This window comes from Myzus persicae, unplaced genomic scaffold (genome assembly GCF_001856785.1).
Source record: "Myzus persicae strain clone G006 unplaced genomic scaffold, MPER_G0061.0, whole genome shotgun sequence".
Taxonomy (NCBI): domain Eukaryota; kingdom Metazoa; phylum Arthropoda; class Insecta; order Hemiptera; family Aphididae; genus Myzus; species Myzus persicae.
The window spans coordinates 222,321-239,888 of NW_019104133.1; the positions used below are offsets into that span (position 1 = coordinate 222,321).

A 17,568-nucleotide genomic window follows, 5' to 3' on the forward strand; every position below is an offset into this window, starting at 1 on the left:
AAGAGGTACCAATATAATGTATACTATAATATATACGAGTATAAACACCTATAATAGGTACCTAATAATAAAAATAAAATAATGGTCCTGAATTATCCTGATATTCACCAAACTTTCACTTTTTACTCTCCTATATATCTTTGGTATATATTTTCACATTAGTGATGCTCACTCAGACTATATATTCTTTTATAACCTTTACGTAGACATTACACGTCATGTGTCCTAGATGCAGCTTTCTTAATAATATAATGCATTTCAAATGAATAAACGATCACATCATAGATGAATATAATAATTTTCTCTATAAAATATAATAGCTAAGATGGCAGATGCACATATAAATGGAGCACTAAGGGACAACAATTTTTAATTGCAATTATGATAAGAAAAATGATATGGTGCATATTTAAGACAAATAACATATTAATCGTACTAATATATTATACATTTAAACATAACGTAAATTTAAATTTAAATGTCAATAACCACAGATAATACTATTTTATATTCTACTTATGTCTTGTCAAAACGAGGTCAAATGGTTGTATGCATATACTATATACCTATCAACTATGTATGAATAAAGTGGCGAGGAAAAAATTAACGGTTAATATTGTAGAATTCAAATACCTTATACGGATTGATTGCACAGTGCAATTATGCCGTAAGGATCCGTAAAAACGATTCAATATATTCTGGTAGTTATGGCGTTTAAACTCTAAACTAATCCAAAGTCAAGTAAATAAATATTTCTACAACCGAAGAACTCACGCATGAGACGATGATGAATTCCAATGACCTTCCGGATCAAATACAACAGTACATACCTGTACCACCAGGAATGACAAGTGGTCATTGACCAACAATTAAACTTAAAAAAATGTAACGATATGAAAGAGGAGTACCTGCTATATAATTTATAGTTTTTTTTTTTTAATAACAACAATAATTTTTCACAGTTTAATCTACCATTACAGGAAAAAATTGAATTTATAATACAACACACTGTTCACCGCGTTTATGAAATACAATAATTATTATATAAGTATGAATAATATGCATAGGTATAAAAATAACAATTATAACTTAGTATCACAAAAAAAGTGTGGAGACATAAATAAGATTGGTCACTTGTTCATTGGCGCATTATGTTTTAAATATTATATACCTACATTTAAATGTAAAAACAATGGTTAACCAACGAATATACAAACATATTTTATCTCCTTTAGTTATATCATTATCATGACTAAGTAATAATATCACCAAATTAACTTTTTCAAAACAAAACTATAAATAGATCAATTATAATAAATGAAAATTATAAAACAAATCTACTGCATCTAAAATATCTAAATTACAAACAATATTTAAGTAAACGTTATTTCATGTCTGGCTACGGTGAAGTGCGGGATGGAAAAAGGCTAGGTTAGGTTAGGTTTATTTGCTTCTCTAGAACGCTCATTATTTTTTTTTACAGATTTTTATAATTTACGGTTTTCTAAAACAAATATTAATATTATAAAAATGATCATTTTTTAAATATTAAATTCTCCTTAGTTAATCATATTTATTGAACGTAGTTTAAATTTTAATATTCATTATTTTAATTAATCTCCTGAACTTTCTTCTGTTAAATCGTTTTAATTTATTTTATTGGAAAATATCTTAATAATATGTTTGCATTAAGTGTAACACCTAATCATTTTCATTCATACTAAATAAATAACATGATAAATTATTAAAATGTCATAATATTATGATAATGATTTTTAATTCTGAGAATTCTTTTTTTAAGAGTGGCTTAATTTTATTAGGGTAATAGGTACCTAATCAAATTCGTAAAATAAATATATAAAATATATGAAATATTGTTTAGGCCTTAAAAGTTAAATGTATAAATCGCATCATATAAAAAACCGGAAAAAATTACAAAAGTAAAAACGATTGGAGAAATATTTTTATTTACCCAAGTTATTAAAAAGTTGAAGATATAATTCAAACTTTTTCTATGAGAACCCCTTCATGTAACCATTCATATCTGCGAAGTTATCAGTAGGTAGGTAATGTTATTAAGACATAATCAGAAAAAATACTAAAATACAATAACAATTTATAATTTATTTAGTGCAATGGTAGGAGTAATGTTTTAAGATATTCTTGAAATTTTAGACCATATACTAGTATACTCAGTGTAACCAAAAGAGTGATAACAGACCAAAGTAAAATCGTTATAAGATCAATAGATTTCTTGATACATTTCGACTAAACAAATCAAAACCCGTGTAGTTTTAGATCATATTTTTTTTAAGAAACTAATGTGTATAATTTTCTATCCAAACAACGCACGTGGATACTGTATTATTATTATTTCTTTGTTACATTCAACAACTAATACATGCATATAAATATGAAAATAATTAGATGCCTCAGAATCTCCAGGGTTTCAATGTCAAGGTTGTATAGGAGTTGAAGGCTAGATAAAATACCTTAACAAATTTAACTATTGCAAGTTATCAACTATTTGTTGCTTTTCATGACAAAAACTAAGATTTTTTAGAAATCCGGGAGCTGATATAACACTATTTTTGCGATGGTTACAAAATATTAAATCTTTTTTTTCTTATGAATTGGGAATATTGTTATGAACTGTAATGTAATGTGGCATAGTTACACTTTCACTGGCCAAATTACTGTAATTACACGATTGTGCGAATTGCGTCATTTTTATATGTTCAGTCAATTGTTCTCGAGAACTGCTACTGGAGTAGTCAATCATAAAATAAAAATAATACAGTTTAGTAAATACCTACATATTTATAGTTTTGTTTTTTTAACTTTAGTCTCATTATAAAATTAATTATTTAAATACTTTTTATGTTTATAACTAAAATAATAAGCCTTGTTCTTAATGTCACAATATTGCATAGATGTTTAAATTGCATAAAACTGTAAATTAAATGAAAATATAAGTGTAGGTAATGAAACTACATGTTGACGCCGAACCCCTAAGTATATCCCACTATTATAATTTATTGTTCAATACAAAAAAATCCAGACGAAATTAAAACTATTACATCCTACAATAAGTAAGTTTCAAAATATATTTGTGATTTTAAATAGGTAGTAAGATAACCACGATCGATTTCAAATAGTATCTGATGATTTTTAGTTAATTAGAACATTCTTGGTATGGTCATTGAAATAGGTTTATTGCACGATACGGCCTAAATATTAACAATAGGTGTACGTGTCAATCTCTAAATAAAAATTATATAAATAAAAAAGAATTCACGGCTAACGTTTTTATACCTTAGTCATTAAAAAAAAAAAGAAAAACGTCCATTCGAAAAATCTGTCGGCTGGAAAAAAAGTAATCATCAAACCGTGTCTGTACGTTGCTTAAATTTGCCAATAACAACATATTCGTACCATTAAATTCGGGTAATCGGGTTCAATATAAATAAGTATGGGTTTTAGTTGATTTTATGAGGACGTTACACCAGCATGTGTTGTCTCTGCTTTCAAACGTAGACAATTTAAAATGTACATTCGTATTTTACGATATTTAAATGTTTAAGCGAGTTATTATAAGTATGAGAATATAAAATATAACAATGCTAGTACCAAGTTTAAAAACTAAAATATTGCAAAAAACCAACGAGATCGGAATCATGATGTTCTATTATCTTTAAGTTTGGTCATAGGTCAATTCATTCACTCAAATATTAGATCTAACAATACAAAATTGGTTCTACAGATAACAAATTTGTTTGTTGTACGTTTGTAAGAAGGGACAACGCATGTGGGTGTGGCGTCCTCTTAAAGCTAATCATTAATAACGGTAGAGTTTGATGTCCTTATAACATAAAGTTATATTGACAAAATTAAATTAACATGATCTTTTACATGCCATAGGAATTTGTTAGATATACTTAGATAAATAAACATCTTAATCAGTTGGCATCGTCTTTGTACCAGGTAAACGATAACATAATAACAACAGATTAATAAATCAGTCAACTTAGAAATATTATCACAAACATTTTTTTTTAAGCAAAATACCAGATAAAAGGAATAAATTAAAAATTGTAAATACATTAGTTAATATTATGTTATTATCTTATAAACATAATGAAAACCATGTCCCTATAAATGACCATTTTCAATAAAATTATGAATTTTTTTAAACTAATTACCTAAATGGGTTTTATCGTAGTCAAAGGGTGTGGTAATGTTAACACATTTTACATACATACATGAGAATTATTTTTTAATGTATTGAATTAAGTATACAATTCCATCACATTATAAAATAAAAAACTAAAATATAGTAAGTATCCATTTTACAAGTTGTATACGTTCAATAAAAATATACGATATATACATACACATAATAATATTAATAATAAAAATAATTTAGGTCAAGCCCCATAATTGATTAAATATTCATCGATTTGATACTATACATGTATAATATGATAGTAAATATCTGTTCGACACATAAATATTTTAGAGGTACCAACCATTTTAAAAAGACAACCACAGTAACAAAACAGTATCTTATTATATTTATAATGTAGAATTGCAACCCAGCAAAATTATAACAGAAATAAACGTGTACAACTATATAATGTGCATTATACATCATTGTGAACCTTACATATCCAGATATTTCCCTGGGGCCCGAGATCCGCCTGCAGATATTGTTTTCGAAATGCAAATCTTAATCCGTTCAAGTCGTCTCTAAGTTGATTGCCATCCATATCAAGCACACTCTCAGGCACCAGTAACAAATTATCGATCCCTTCTTCGGGACCGGTTCGCCTGCTATCCTCGCCACTATGCCGGTAATGTGGTACCCTCAATAGACCCGCCATAGTCAAATCCGTTGACCATGTCACGTCGTAAACCACATTATATTTCGCACGAATAAAATTAGAACACTATTTATATACATACGTATATACCTATATAACACATTTTACTAACGACGCACGTGCGAATCGATTGAAATTTGATAGTGTAATGGCTCCTGAATCGCATGGCCGGATTACCAGCGGCAGAGCGACTGGCGACTGAGTAGCACGAACGACACTTACTAACCTACTGAAGCCTGAAACCAGTGCAGAAACTAACATTCCGCCGGCAGCGCGGCTGGAGGGGACGTATAACTCTGCAGCCGATTGATGTATATTGATGTATGTACCTATATTGTAGTTTTGATGATTGCTTTCAAAACGCTAACCGATTTTGCGATGCATAATTTGAAAATAAGAGGTACGTTTATTATACGATTGAGTACCTACTACTAACACATGATTAATACAATAAAAATTAATACTTAAGGCCTTTTTTGTTTTTTAAACGGGAACGAGTGGTAATTATTGTTCAAAATGATTATTATATATGTGATAAACACGAAAGGAATGGTCTTTTATTATAAACATTATATATGACCGATTATTATTGTTGCACTTAGAGCGTATCATCTGCGCGTGAATACATTTTTCGTGATATCATAATATTTCGAAATATTCACAAGTTCATAGGTAACCTATCTGGGATTCTCATTTTAATCTTTACACAAAAAACCATAGTAATTGATACATCAAGTCTCGTAATAAATGTTACTAAAGAGACGAGCAATTTAGACTCTCACGATTTCAAGTACATAATAACACAGTAGTGGTATTTATGATGTCAAAATATAAAATATTTTAAAGTGTACATGATATTTCAAATCCGAGTTCGCGTTTTTAACCATAAAAATAGTAACCAAATTTTTGACGAGAAAAAAAAAAGGAAATAGAGAGTATTAGATATTGTTGTAATTACGATATTAATATAATATACCTAATATTATCCATAATACCTAGTAAGATAGGTATTATATAGGTACCTATATAATATTATAGTAATTTCATCCATATCTTAATATAACCTGAAATAGAATATAAAAGTTGATCGTTTTGGGAAACAACTTTTTTGTAAGAAAATGCGAATGTATTCATTTTTTAAAAAATTGGTTTCACGAGTTTAAATTAAATAATTATATAATAAGTGATATCAAAATTTCGTTATTGGATCCATAACTCGAGTTTTGACAGTAGTTATAAAAAAAAATATCCACTACAAAAGTATATGTATTTACTTTTATATCTACTTTATTTTTATTAATTAATTAAAAATAATATATTATGGTAACTTAAATCAAAAGTAATAGTTAATCAGTATTGCTTTGAAACTTAAAATATATAAGAATAAACAATAGACTTTTAATATATTATAAATTAATAGAAGTTGTGATTTCCCGCTGTATGTATCAACATTATATAGCAACAAGACGCCGATTATTACTCATCACTTCATTTGGACATAAGATACATGAACATGACCCTGACCCTGGTCAGTCTGGTTGGGGAAGTCTACAAACCAGTAACGCCAGGAAATGAGGTCAGAATATAAGACACGAAAAAAAAAATAGCCGACAGATGTAAATATCTATAAGAAAATATCCATGTAGATAACAGTAGAAATAACGTAATACAACACAGCTTTAACTTTTATTTTGACATCACGTACTGAGGTCATCCTTATATACTTTCTAATTCTAAATCTTCACTACAATTTACATTTAAAACCACTCACTAAAACGATTGTAACAATAAATGATGCATAAATTAATTTAAAAAGACCGCACATTATATGAGGCATAAATAAAGGCTCTTCATCAAAATTATCAATGAGCTACAATTTAATTAACAATTTCAAACTTAAATACCTGCCTAATATAGTGCAAATAAAATGGTTAGTTATGTATACAAATATAAGATTATAACAACCAACAATATTTCCATGTCTTTGAAAAGTGAAAATTGTGTAGAAAACAGTGGGATACTTCGAAATGATTGGACACAGTTACGGTCCATCACCTTTATGTACCACGCTTTTCATCGACACCTTCGATTTTCTACAATTAAACTGGGACACTTTCTAAAGATATATCCTTTTCAAATGTCGTAATACACCATGATTGACGCATATTTTACAAATTAATTTATAAAAAGAATAAAGGATATTCAAATTATTGTTCTGTCATGATATGATGAACACGAAAGTGAAACTTGAACTAAAGAAGATGTTTGAATTATATAGAACCCCGAACCACGTGAATAAAATATATAAATACAAACACAAACATTTTTGACGTCTGAAGATTGTAACTGAACCTATTAAATACCCATATTAAATTTGTTTACCTTTTATATCCTTTTGTTATGACATTTATAATTTAACATCGAGCATAATGTAAATTTACTTACTCCAATTCTGATTGTATTGATTATCTGATACCCAATCCATTTGTAACACAAATGTGAGAGCATGATTCATATTCAAACTATTTTCTTACTTATACTTCATTTACAGTGTAATTTAATGGATTACTCACCTGAAAAAAAAATGCATACATAAATAAATTGGCAATACATGTGAATCATAATATAAAGGGTAGAAAATAGATTAAATGATAGGGATAACAATAATTCATAATTATATAGTATTAATGGTAGGCAGTAGACCCCAGGAAGGGAGTGATTTCAAATTTATAGTCGGACAACACTCAGAAATCCATGGAATTATACATTTATACAAATAAAATGTTTCAACATCAAGTTTTTATTAAAAGGCTGGAAAAATGGGCACTATATTATGTAAATACCAGACTTGACCAACTTCGAGATTGACAATTTTTTACCGATTAAATGATGCATAAATTAATTTTAAAACCCAATTAAATAATTAGTAACTAATACCTATATTAGGTAGGAAATTATTTTAATTTACATTTTATTATAAGAGAATGATATTGGCAAGATTAATCCCAAAGAAATTAAAATGTATAAATATATGTAAAAGTAAATTATTCTATAAATATTAACCACCAGAACCTTATTACCACTTCAGTTAAAGGGGCTTCCAAAAAATCAATTTAATTTGCAAGTAAATAACACAGAAAATACATGTTTATATATTTGTTTTAATGTGTTTATATAGTAAATTAAAATTTTTACAAAATAATTAGCAACAACCATAAAATTAAATATTAAACAATCATATTTGGATGAATTTTTTTTGTACCCACAAAATTTACTCTAACTATACAACAATAAAAAAAAGTGCGCAAATCACTCTATGATTTCGGGTATATTTCCTCGTCATTGAGTAATCTCACTGTAATGGATGTGTTTAATTCGAATTCAATGATTAATCATTGCATACGAAAAACGATTCTAAACGGTTACTGTGTGTCTGTCTCTATTTCAATGCATTTTCTTGAAAATTTAACTGTGTATAAAAAGTTATAATTTTAATAACAGTGGAATGTTTTAAATTTGCGAAGTCAATATTTTTTAAATTATAAATTCGCTTATAATTCGCTTTGAAATATCGAATAGCATCAAAGAATGGAAAAATGCTCATAAAAAAATGTGTGTGATGGCTTTAACTTTTTTTTTAAATTTCCTGTGATTAAGAAAAACAGTCGATGAATCTGTCATTTAATTTTCAAGGGTTGTATTAAATAAAAATGCTAACTATACAAAATACTTGGCAACTTTTTGGGATTCGGACAAATTATTATCAAAACAACTAATCAGGGACTAGCGTGTTTATATTCAAGACTTTCGGTTTACAATAGAAATTTCAATATAAATACAAAAATGTCAAACATTTTAAATTTCCATAAATGGCTCAAAAAGGGTAAAATGTGTATTTTGAGAATTATATCATGTTTAGAAAATGTTTTTATAAATAATACAATATTTGGTAAAAATATCTAAGGTTATCTATTTCCGTATTTTTTTTTTGTGTATCGCGATTATTTCGAAAAATATTGAAAATTTGATAGTCTCAAAGTTGAATATTGAAGCTTTTTTCTACTCCAAAAGACAATGACAAACATGATTACCGTTATTGTAAAATCAATTAATTCATTGCTCTACTCAACAACTAAAATAACATCAATGGTTTATGGGAAACAAGACAAAAGAATCCTTCGGAAGGATTATTATACTAATGACTGATAAAAATATAGTGATATAGTAGTTAAAAATAATAAATATAAATAAATAATAAATTAGTGTTGAATAATGCTATTTTTACAAATAATCATATAATATGTATATTATGTACCTATCAAAAACGTATGTAGATGGTTAAAAATAAATTTTATGAATGTTATCTCTACTAAGTGGTAAATAATTTCAAAATGAAAATTGATTAACGAATTTAATATGTAATTTATGTATGCATCAATAAAAGTTTAAAAAAATGAGTACCTATTTGAATACATTTATGTTGCAAATTTGCATAGAATTATAAGATTTGAATAACAGTTATCGACTAGAACTTATAATAAATGTATGATGTATAAATATATAATTTTGGAAATAGTAAATAACAGATATTAATAACTGATTATAGTATAATATATTATGGATTAATCTCAACCTAATGATTCATTTAAATTAAGACAATGTAGCTTATAGCATACGCCTATACAAACACCCGTTTTGAATAATTACTAATTAGTAAATGGAATAGAACTTCACAAATTTAAAACGTGAAATGGATTGACATATGATAGTATATAATATGGTCCTATTTTTAAGTACTAAGTATATATATTATTAATACATAAATTTATTACAGTATAATAGATATTTAAATAATATCATATCATTTTTATTATATTTGTTTTGTATTGTTTTTTTTTACCATAAAATTAGTTTATTCTTAAAATACAAATACGCCAATATTTTTTTTTATATAATAGAACTAATAGAAGGATAAAACGACTAACTTGGCAGCTAAAATTTAGATTGTCTAAATAATAAGCTGGTCTACACATAGTATTATGTTTATATTTAATTATGTTTTATAAAATGATTAGATTATAATATTATATTATTACTAGCATGATTTGTAATATATAATTATATAATGATAATATTTTATTATTAAATACGCATTATCGTTATAATGTATGGGTAAAAATCAGAGAAAGATCATCTACATTAGTCACACATCTTAAGTAGATTGTTTGTATATATATAAATATAGTCCACAAGAAATCTTAAAATAAATGTCTGGATTAGTAAGGGTTGACATTGCCTTATGGAGCACAAAGACAAATCGTAAAAATAGATCTAGGAATTGGAAACTAAATAAGCACTAAAGAAGACAACATAGAAGACACGAAATTGTCGTTAACACTATCATCTATCAGTTATGCTAAAATAATTAATATTAAAAGGAAAATTTTGTTTAAATAATAACTAATAAGTATTTAGTAAATATTAAAAAATAATAACTAATAAGTATTTAGTAAATATTAAAAAATAATAAAGTAAAATACAGTGATAAATAAGTAAAATAAACTTACAAAGAACAAGTTCATAACAGAAGAACGCACGATTATGTTTAGATGTATATGAACATTACTGAACAGTTGAATTAAAACTGGTACGAGTGTATTGCGCTACACAATTCAAATAAAATATAATATGTACAATAACTATACCGGAAGTACGCATATGAACACGTAAAATAGGCAACGGTGAGTCCGGCTGTTTTAAAGTATATTTCCTAAATTTTACTGTAGGTAACACAACAATGTTGTGACGATGAAAACAAACGCATTGATACATGTTATTATTTTATATATATTTTTAAGTTAATGACGCAAAGAAAAATGTGTCATAATTATTGAAAAAAATATAGTTAAGTACGTAGATTTTTAATTACATTCGAGTCGACCAATATAATAGTTAAAAACTTATTTTATTACTAAATCCTAAACGTATACATAAATATTATAAGTTCCCTATCCTTATTCTCTGTCAAGCGCAGTACCTACATAAATTAATCTAGGGTTCTATCAAAGCTTTTATAAATATTACATTTTTTAAATAATTTTACCCATTGAAGTTAATAAAAAATTATACTCATATCTTCATTAATGGTTTAAATGTTGAAAAAAGTTACTTTCTAAGTATTTTTATGGTTACTTAATTAAAACGTTTGGGTACAACTGAAAAAAAGTGGATTCGCTATAAGAAAATGTGTGTGACGAGATAACAGGTTTTTCGCTGACATCATTTAAAATATTAAACGATTTACATTTTTAAACAATTGAACGAAATAATATCAAAATGTACTGGCTCGTTATGAAGTTCTGTAATTACTAAAAACCGTGAAAACTTAAATACCGAATTCGTATTTACATATTAATATCAATAGTCTTAATATTACATAAAATAATTGTTCAAATCAGTGATTCAATCAGTGAAAACGTATAATTTTGAAATGTGGAAAACACAGATCATTATTTAATGATAAGCATTATAAAAAAATCATTGAAATTCACTATAAGGACCAAACTTCATTATTATTTAAACTAAAAAAAATTACCTTGAATTGAGACTTGTGCAAGATCGTTTGGATTCTTAAAATCAAAAAACACACCGGAATGAAAAGAATAAAAAGAGCGGTTCAATTTCATGTTTAAAAAATAAGTAATAACTAAAACTGTAGTTTAATTACAAAATTAAATACATATCGTTCAAGTCGAGGTTTAAATTGATTTTAGAATTTAAGAAACAGTATAGTTAAATACAAGACAATTTTCATAAAACGTTTGAACAGTACGGTGGCCGAGGAACTACTGAGAGGGGCTTTGAAGAGTTGTCTATAATGTCAAGACTTTATTATTAAACATTTTATAAACTAATTGGAATACGCAAATAATCATTTTTATATAATAAAATAAATATATAAAATATTTAAAATAATTTTGCCCACTATGACAATTTTATTAATACATAATTTATACGCCATAAAAGCAGTCAAACAATTAACCTTAACAGGTATATCTAAATAGATAATTTTCGTACATTTTAAAATTAATATGCTCACATAAGTCAACAAATTATGCATAATTATATTAATTATATTTTTCTTTATAGGCATTTCTAATAATAGTTAATTCCTTTAATAGTATGTATTTATGCAGCCTGCAGGCTAAATTTGTACATTACGAAGAATACTACCTATTTTATATTTTCTTCAAAATCGGGAGGATATCAAGTTTGATAAAAAATAGTGAAGATTTTTTTAACATCGAAGGTGACAAAATATTTAAGTAAAAATCATATTTTCTTATGTTAATTAATATTTTGGGATTTTTGGGGTTGACTGTACAATTACATATAAAATCATAAAGGTGAAATTTCATTATTTCAAAAATTATACATTTTTTTGGATGGTCTAGCGGTTAAAAAGCAACACAAACATTTTTTTTGTATATTTTAATTTTTTTCCTGAACATTTTAAAAAAATTTAATTTTTTAAACAACAATGCAGTCTTAATTTCATATTCTAAATATTTTTCTTAGTATTTTGATACATACAAATCAAAATTAGAAAGAGTAACTTATGAGTAATAACTTTATAAGTATTTAAAGTTTAGATGTGTGGAGTGGAGTGCTAAGCGGTTAAACCGCAAAATGTTGGTCCACTACAGTATTATACCACTCATCAAAAACTTTAAATACTTATCACTTATAAGCTACTCATTCAGAATGTATTTTGTATGTATCAAAATATTCTGTTTAGGAATAAAAAATTAAAATTGATTGTTATTGAAAAAGTAGGTATTAAAAAATGTAAATTTTTTTTTTTAAAAACATTTATACTTTTTGAAATAATAAGTGATATTTATGAAACAATAAAAGAATCACCCGGTATAAGTTATAGGTATTAATATATTTCACACCAACATGTTTTTCTATTTTGACATTATTCAATCAAACCAGTATTGTAACTTATAAGTTGTTAGCACATTCATTTTGAAAAATAGTGAAAAACTAACACAAAAATAATATGTATAAAACACTGAAAATAGTAATAACAGAAAATCAGTTAAAAGCCAAACATAAAGGCGTGTTTTTTACGACCTTATGTAATAATGGCACTAGACATGCAAAGAACTAATCAAATAATGGTAAGAATTGAACGATACTGTCAATTAATCTATACTACATTCTATGAAGTATAGCACAAACTTTTTAAACCTTAATGTTTTATTTTATTTTTATACTTTACAGGCACACTATTAAACTTAAAACATATTTATACATTTTAGTTAAGAATTATATTTAAATACATTTAAGTCACAAATGCATGAATTTCAAATAAAATATAGATTTTGAGGATCCCAGTTACCTGATCATTAATAATTAACTGATTCCATTTATAAATGTATGATAATATTAGTGCACTGAATATTATTATTTATTAATATAATGTACATAGAAAAAAAATATTTGTCATTTTGCACTTATTTATAAGTTAAGTAAGACTAAATCTCTTGGATAAAATATGGCCAATGGATAATGACGTTTATGAATTAGATAATATGCATATTGCAACAAAACATTTTTATAACTTGATAAGGTAAAATATTTAAAATGAATCATATGAAGTAATGAAAATGATGCAATATAACTGCATGAATATTATTAAAGCTAAGTGTAGTAAGATACTTAATACATTTTTGTTAATATACAATCTGTAATGTTATTGATCAAAATAGCATACGAGTTGATAATATTATATGATATGCCACATGATTGTTTTAAAGAAAGTAGCTTCCTTGGAGTGAAATTTTATTATTTAAGTATTTACTACATCTAGAAAACTAAAAAGATCATACATTTAAAAATTTTATTTTATTTTTAATGTATTACTTAATCATTAAGTACTCTTAAAATGTGAATTACATTAAGACAGAACACATGTAATCCTATTAATACTATTAAAAATGTACATTTTCAATACTTTAGAAATGAAGAACAGAAAGTAGTATGCATTTTTTTTATTAATGACTTGGAGGGCATTTCTTGAAGGAATGACATATTGTATTGCCTGATAAATAATACAGAAAAAAAACAATTTATAAAATGTAACTGTTATGACCAATTATAAGAATATCCTATACAATATACATAGTTAACTTAAATTTTAACACAAACTTTAACATTCTAAATAACAAAATTGACACCTATTAAACATTTTCTTTAGAATGTGGTTTATTACAATGTCAAGTATGTACAGTCATAATTTATCAGGTACCTAATACATGCCTTATATATGGTAAATAAACAAAGATAAATTGAACATAGATAAATAAATATGTAAGGCAAGTATTTATTTGTTTATCTAGTTATGAAGTAGTGACTAGTGGTATATACTGAGACCAACATAATATACATTGTAGGCATATAATAATTTTAAAACCATAGACATTTTATAAGGAAATTAGATTCACAATTGGTATACACTCTTTTGAAACAGGGTATAGTATCCTTGTTCAATGAAACTCATTAGTATCTCAGTATTATATATATTATACTCCATTTGAGGTTTAAGTTTTGCCCAATAGCCAACTGCATCAAACATAATTTTGGACAGAATACTTTTACAATTAGTTAAGCTTCAAATTTAGTTGGACATTTAGGTACTTTAAAAAAATTCTCAAAGTATATTCATAGGTTGAATTTGTTCTATCATAACACAATAAAATTAAGGAATTTTTCTGCTATGACATATCAATTATGTAAGTCCATTATTTAAACATAATACAAACTAAATATAAGCTATAACTATATGAAAAATTAATTTCATGACACATAATGAAATATTTAAAATTTATTGATATCTCTATTTGTATTTAAAATACAATTTGTAAATTTAATTATTTCTGAAATAACAAATTTAATGAAATCATTGGAAAATAAAGATTAAGAACTAGTTATTTTTTAAAAATGATCATGCAAGTTATAGGTATTGGTAAAAACAATCAGCGTTGTATTTTAATTGTGTTTTTCAGATTAAATGTATCTTCAATTTCTTAAAAAGAAGTTGTACCTGCAAAGTAGTCTTTGTCTTATAAAATACATGGAGATTACAGCAGATTTGCATTCAGCAATTCCAATTCTGTGTTGTTACCTTTAAAATTAGAGTGAAATGTGAATTGACTTTTAATTAAACATATAAGTATATAATTTTTAACCAAATTATGAGCATTTTCTAATTTTAATATTTAACATACTAAAAAAAAAAACAATGAGAGAACACAAATTAGGTTCTTAAATTTGGATTTAATAAATCATTTTAATATTTAAACTAACAACACAAAATTCAAAATTCAAACTACTGTAACCATATTCTGGTGCTATGTGTTAGACAAAGTCAACCAATACAGGTATGACATCCTCTTAATATTTGTACTTTTGATACATATATTGGTTTAAAAAGTTTTCATTTAACAAATTAATACATAAATAATGATAAATGAAAAGAGAAGCTTAGTTTAAATGGGTACATGCACTCATAAAAATGTGTTATTTTAATCTACCAATAACATTTGTATATGCGCATACTACACACCTATCAATGTAATTGAAATATTTATGATTTTTAAGTACATACCTACTTAATTATCAAGATCACACTTTAATAATTTCATGAAACTAATAATGATTGAAATACATTTTTACTTCAAAGTTTTATGGATAAGATCTTTAATATAAATTATAAAAAGTATTTAAAAGAAAAAAAGAAAATTGTTCACTCATTGATTCAAAAAAAAAATATTAATACAAAATGTTTTGATAAAAAAAAACAAAAATTTAAATTTAAAAATATGTAGGTACTATTATCAAGTTACAATATTTCAGAATAACAGTACTCAGAAAATATATTGTTTTTATTATTATCGTATGAAGAAAATGTATGAAACATGTATAATTAATAAACAAAAAGTAGGACCTACCTAACACTTAATCTCTTAGCAGTATACAGAAATATAATAATGGGTAAGAATAAATTCAGACTGAGGTTTCTACATAGACTTTATTATTATCCATACAAATTAGTATAACCACTAATACATACATTTCTATTTTCTATAATATAATACACTGTATTTAAAACTATCGACTCAATTAAAATTTTACAGCAGACATTGAGTTATTTTTTTCTATAATATTTATATTTAAGTAGGAATACCGTATAACCTTTTTTTGATGTATAAATACTCAAAGTACGTCATATGCTATGGAATGATAATTTAATTAAATGTATTAATAAAACCAATTTTACTAAGTCATTCTAAAATAATTATGAAGTTTAAAACCAACTATACGTCTATACAATGACTAAAATATAATATATGCACTATTGCACTATTGTTTAAATTTATATATGCTACACGCCTACGCACGTCCAGTTAGGTAAATTAAATGTTGACTATAAAGTTACTATGGTTACAGTTAATAGTACACCTGTGTGTGACTGTATTTGTGCGATTAAGTATTAACACAAAATATTACATAATAATTACAAACTAAGCATGGTAAAAAAAAATTGAGATTCATTACAGAAAGGGGACTACTAAGGGACTAGAAAACATTGTACAAAACGAGTGTTGTTATGAATAGCAGGAATTTCGAAACCTTGATCCGAATAATTCTGTACCTACATCTTATTTTTGATTGAATGTCTACTCTCTACAATAATAGCATTGACTTCACATATTTTATCCTGTCTGGGGGTGAAAACCGATGAAACATTTCTAGGTATTAGGAGGTGGTCCAATGACATTCCTAGACAGTAGACTGGGAAAGCAGCTAAGGGTACGTCGGGACCGTGGGGAAGTCTCCCTGGGCAACCTATAGTTTGGAGGTTGATCGCTGAGCATTCCATCTGGGGAACGCGCAAAGGTCCCGCTGCCTAAGGGTCGCGGCCGTTAAGAAGCAATAGCTTAAGAAGGCTCAGCAGACCTGAGGGTCGAGCAATGGACATTACTGCTGCCTTTCAGTATTATTCGTACTGATAAGTGTACCCCCGACCATGGAGGCGGCGGCGGACGGGCGTCCGCATTGCGGACTCCCGCTCCGGCCGTCCGCCGCCATCGAAGCATCACGTCCTACGTCCGCGACCCTACTTGACAGTTGACAGACATCGTACATAATTATAATTTAACTGCATTTACCTGAATTTATCGAGGGATTGGAAGTCACCCTGACGAACTCTGCCATTTTTCGATACTGACTGGTCCAGAAATTTTGGCAGTGCCGCCACACGAGATATAATATCGAAACGGACGACGACTAAGCGTACTGATAGTAGAGACGTCAGTGTTCCGCTCACGGCATTTATAATCGTCGGCTACAACGACAACAACGAATACCGATGAGAAAATGCGTATTATGACGCGGTCCGGCAAAAAACTTAAAAATTAATAATGACAATAGCAGCTACAATTAAGCAAATAGTTGAAATTGTTACGGGCGATCGATGTCTTTGGTTCCCACTTCCTACCGACCGTACGATAAAAAATAATATTTTCACTCAAACCGTCTGATATAACCCATGTTAACCATTGTCGCGAACAGCGGCCGATACGATAATTTTACATATTATTATCGCTTGTGTATA

The 17,568-nt window shown here is 26.7% G+C and overlaps 1 protein-coding gene across 16 annotated transcripts in view; it reads right to left on the reverse strand.

Annotated features, from left to right (window-relative positions):
- The window catches only part of LOC111039072 (ensconsin-like), a 36,348-nt gene extending 18,877 nt beyond the window's left edge, over nt 1-17,471 (reverse strand). For 4 of the 16 annotated variants that reach the window (XM_022322373.1, XM_022322369.1, XM_022322371.1 and 1 more), the window contains exon 1: nt 17,123-17,471. In XM_022322373.1, the coding sequence (XP_022178065.1) occupies nt 17,123-17,168 (46 nt within the window). In that variant the 5' untranslated portion in view covers nt 17,169-17,471. Of the gene's footprint in view, nt 1-4,666; nt 5,089-7,328; nt 7,455-11,478; nt 11,585-17,122 lie in introns of those variants that run through there. The other 12 variants (XM_022322365.1, XM_022322374.1, XM_022322364.1 and 9 more) reach the window with 8 other exon arrangements.
- Nucleotides 17,472-17,568: the final 97 nt, after the last annotated feature.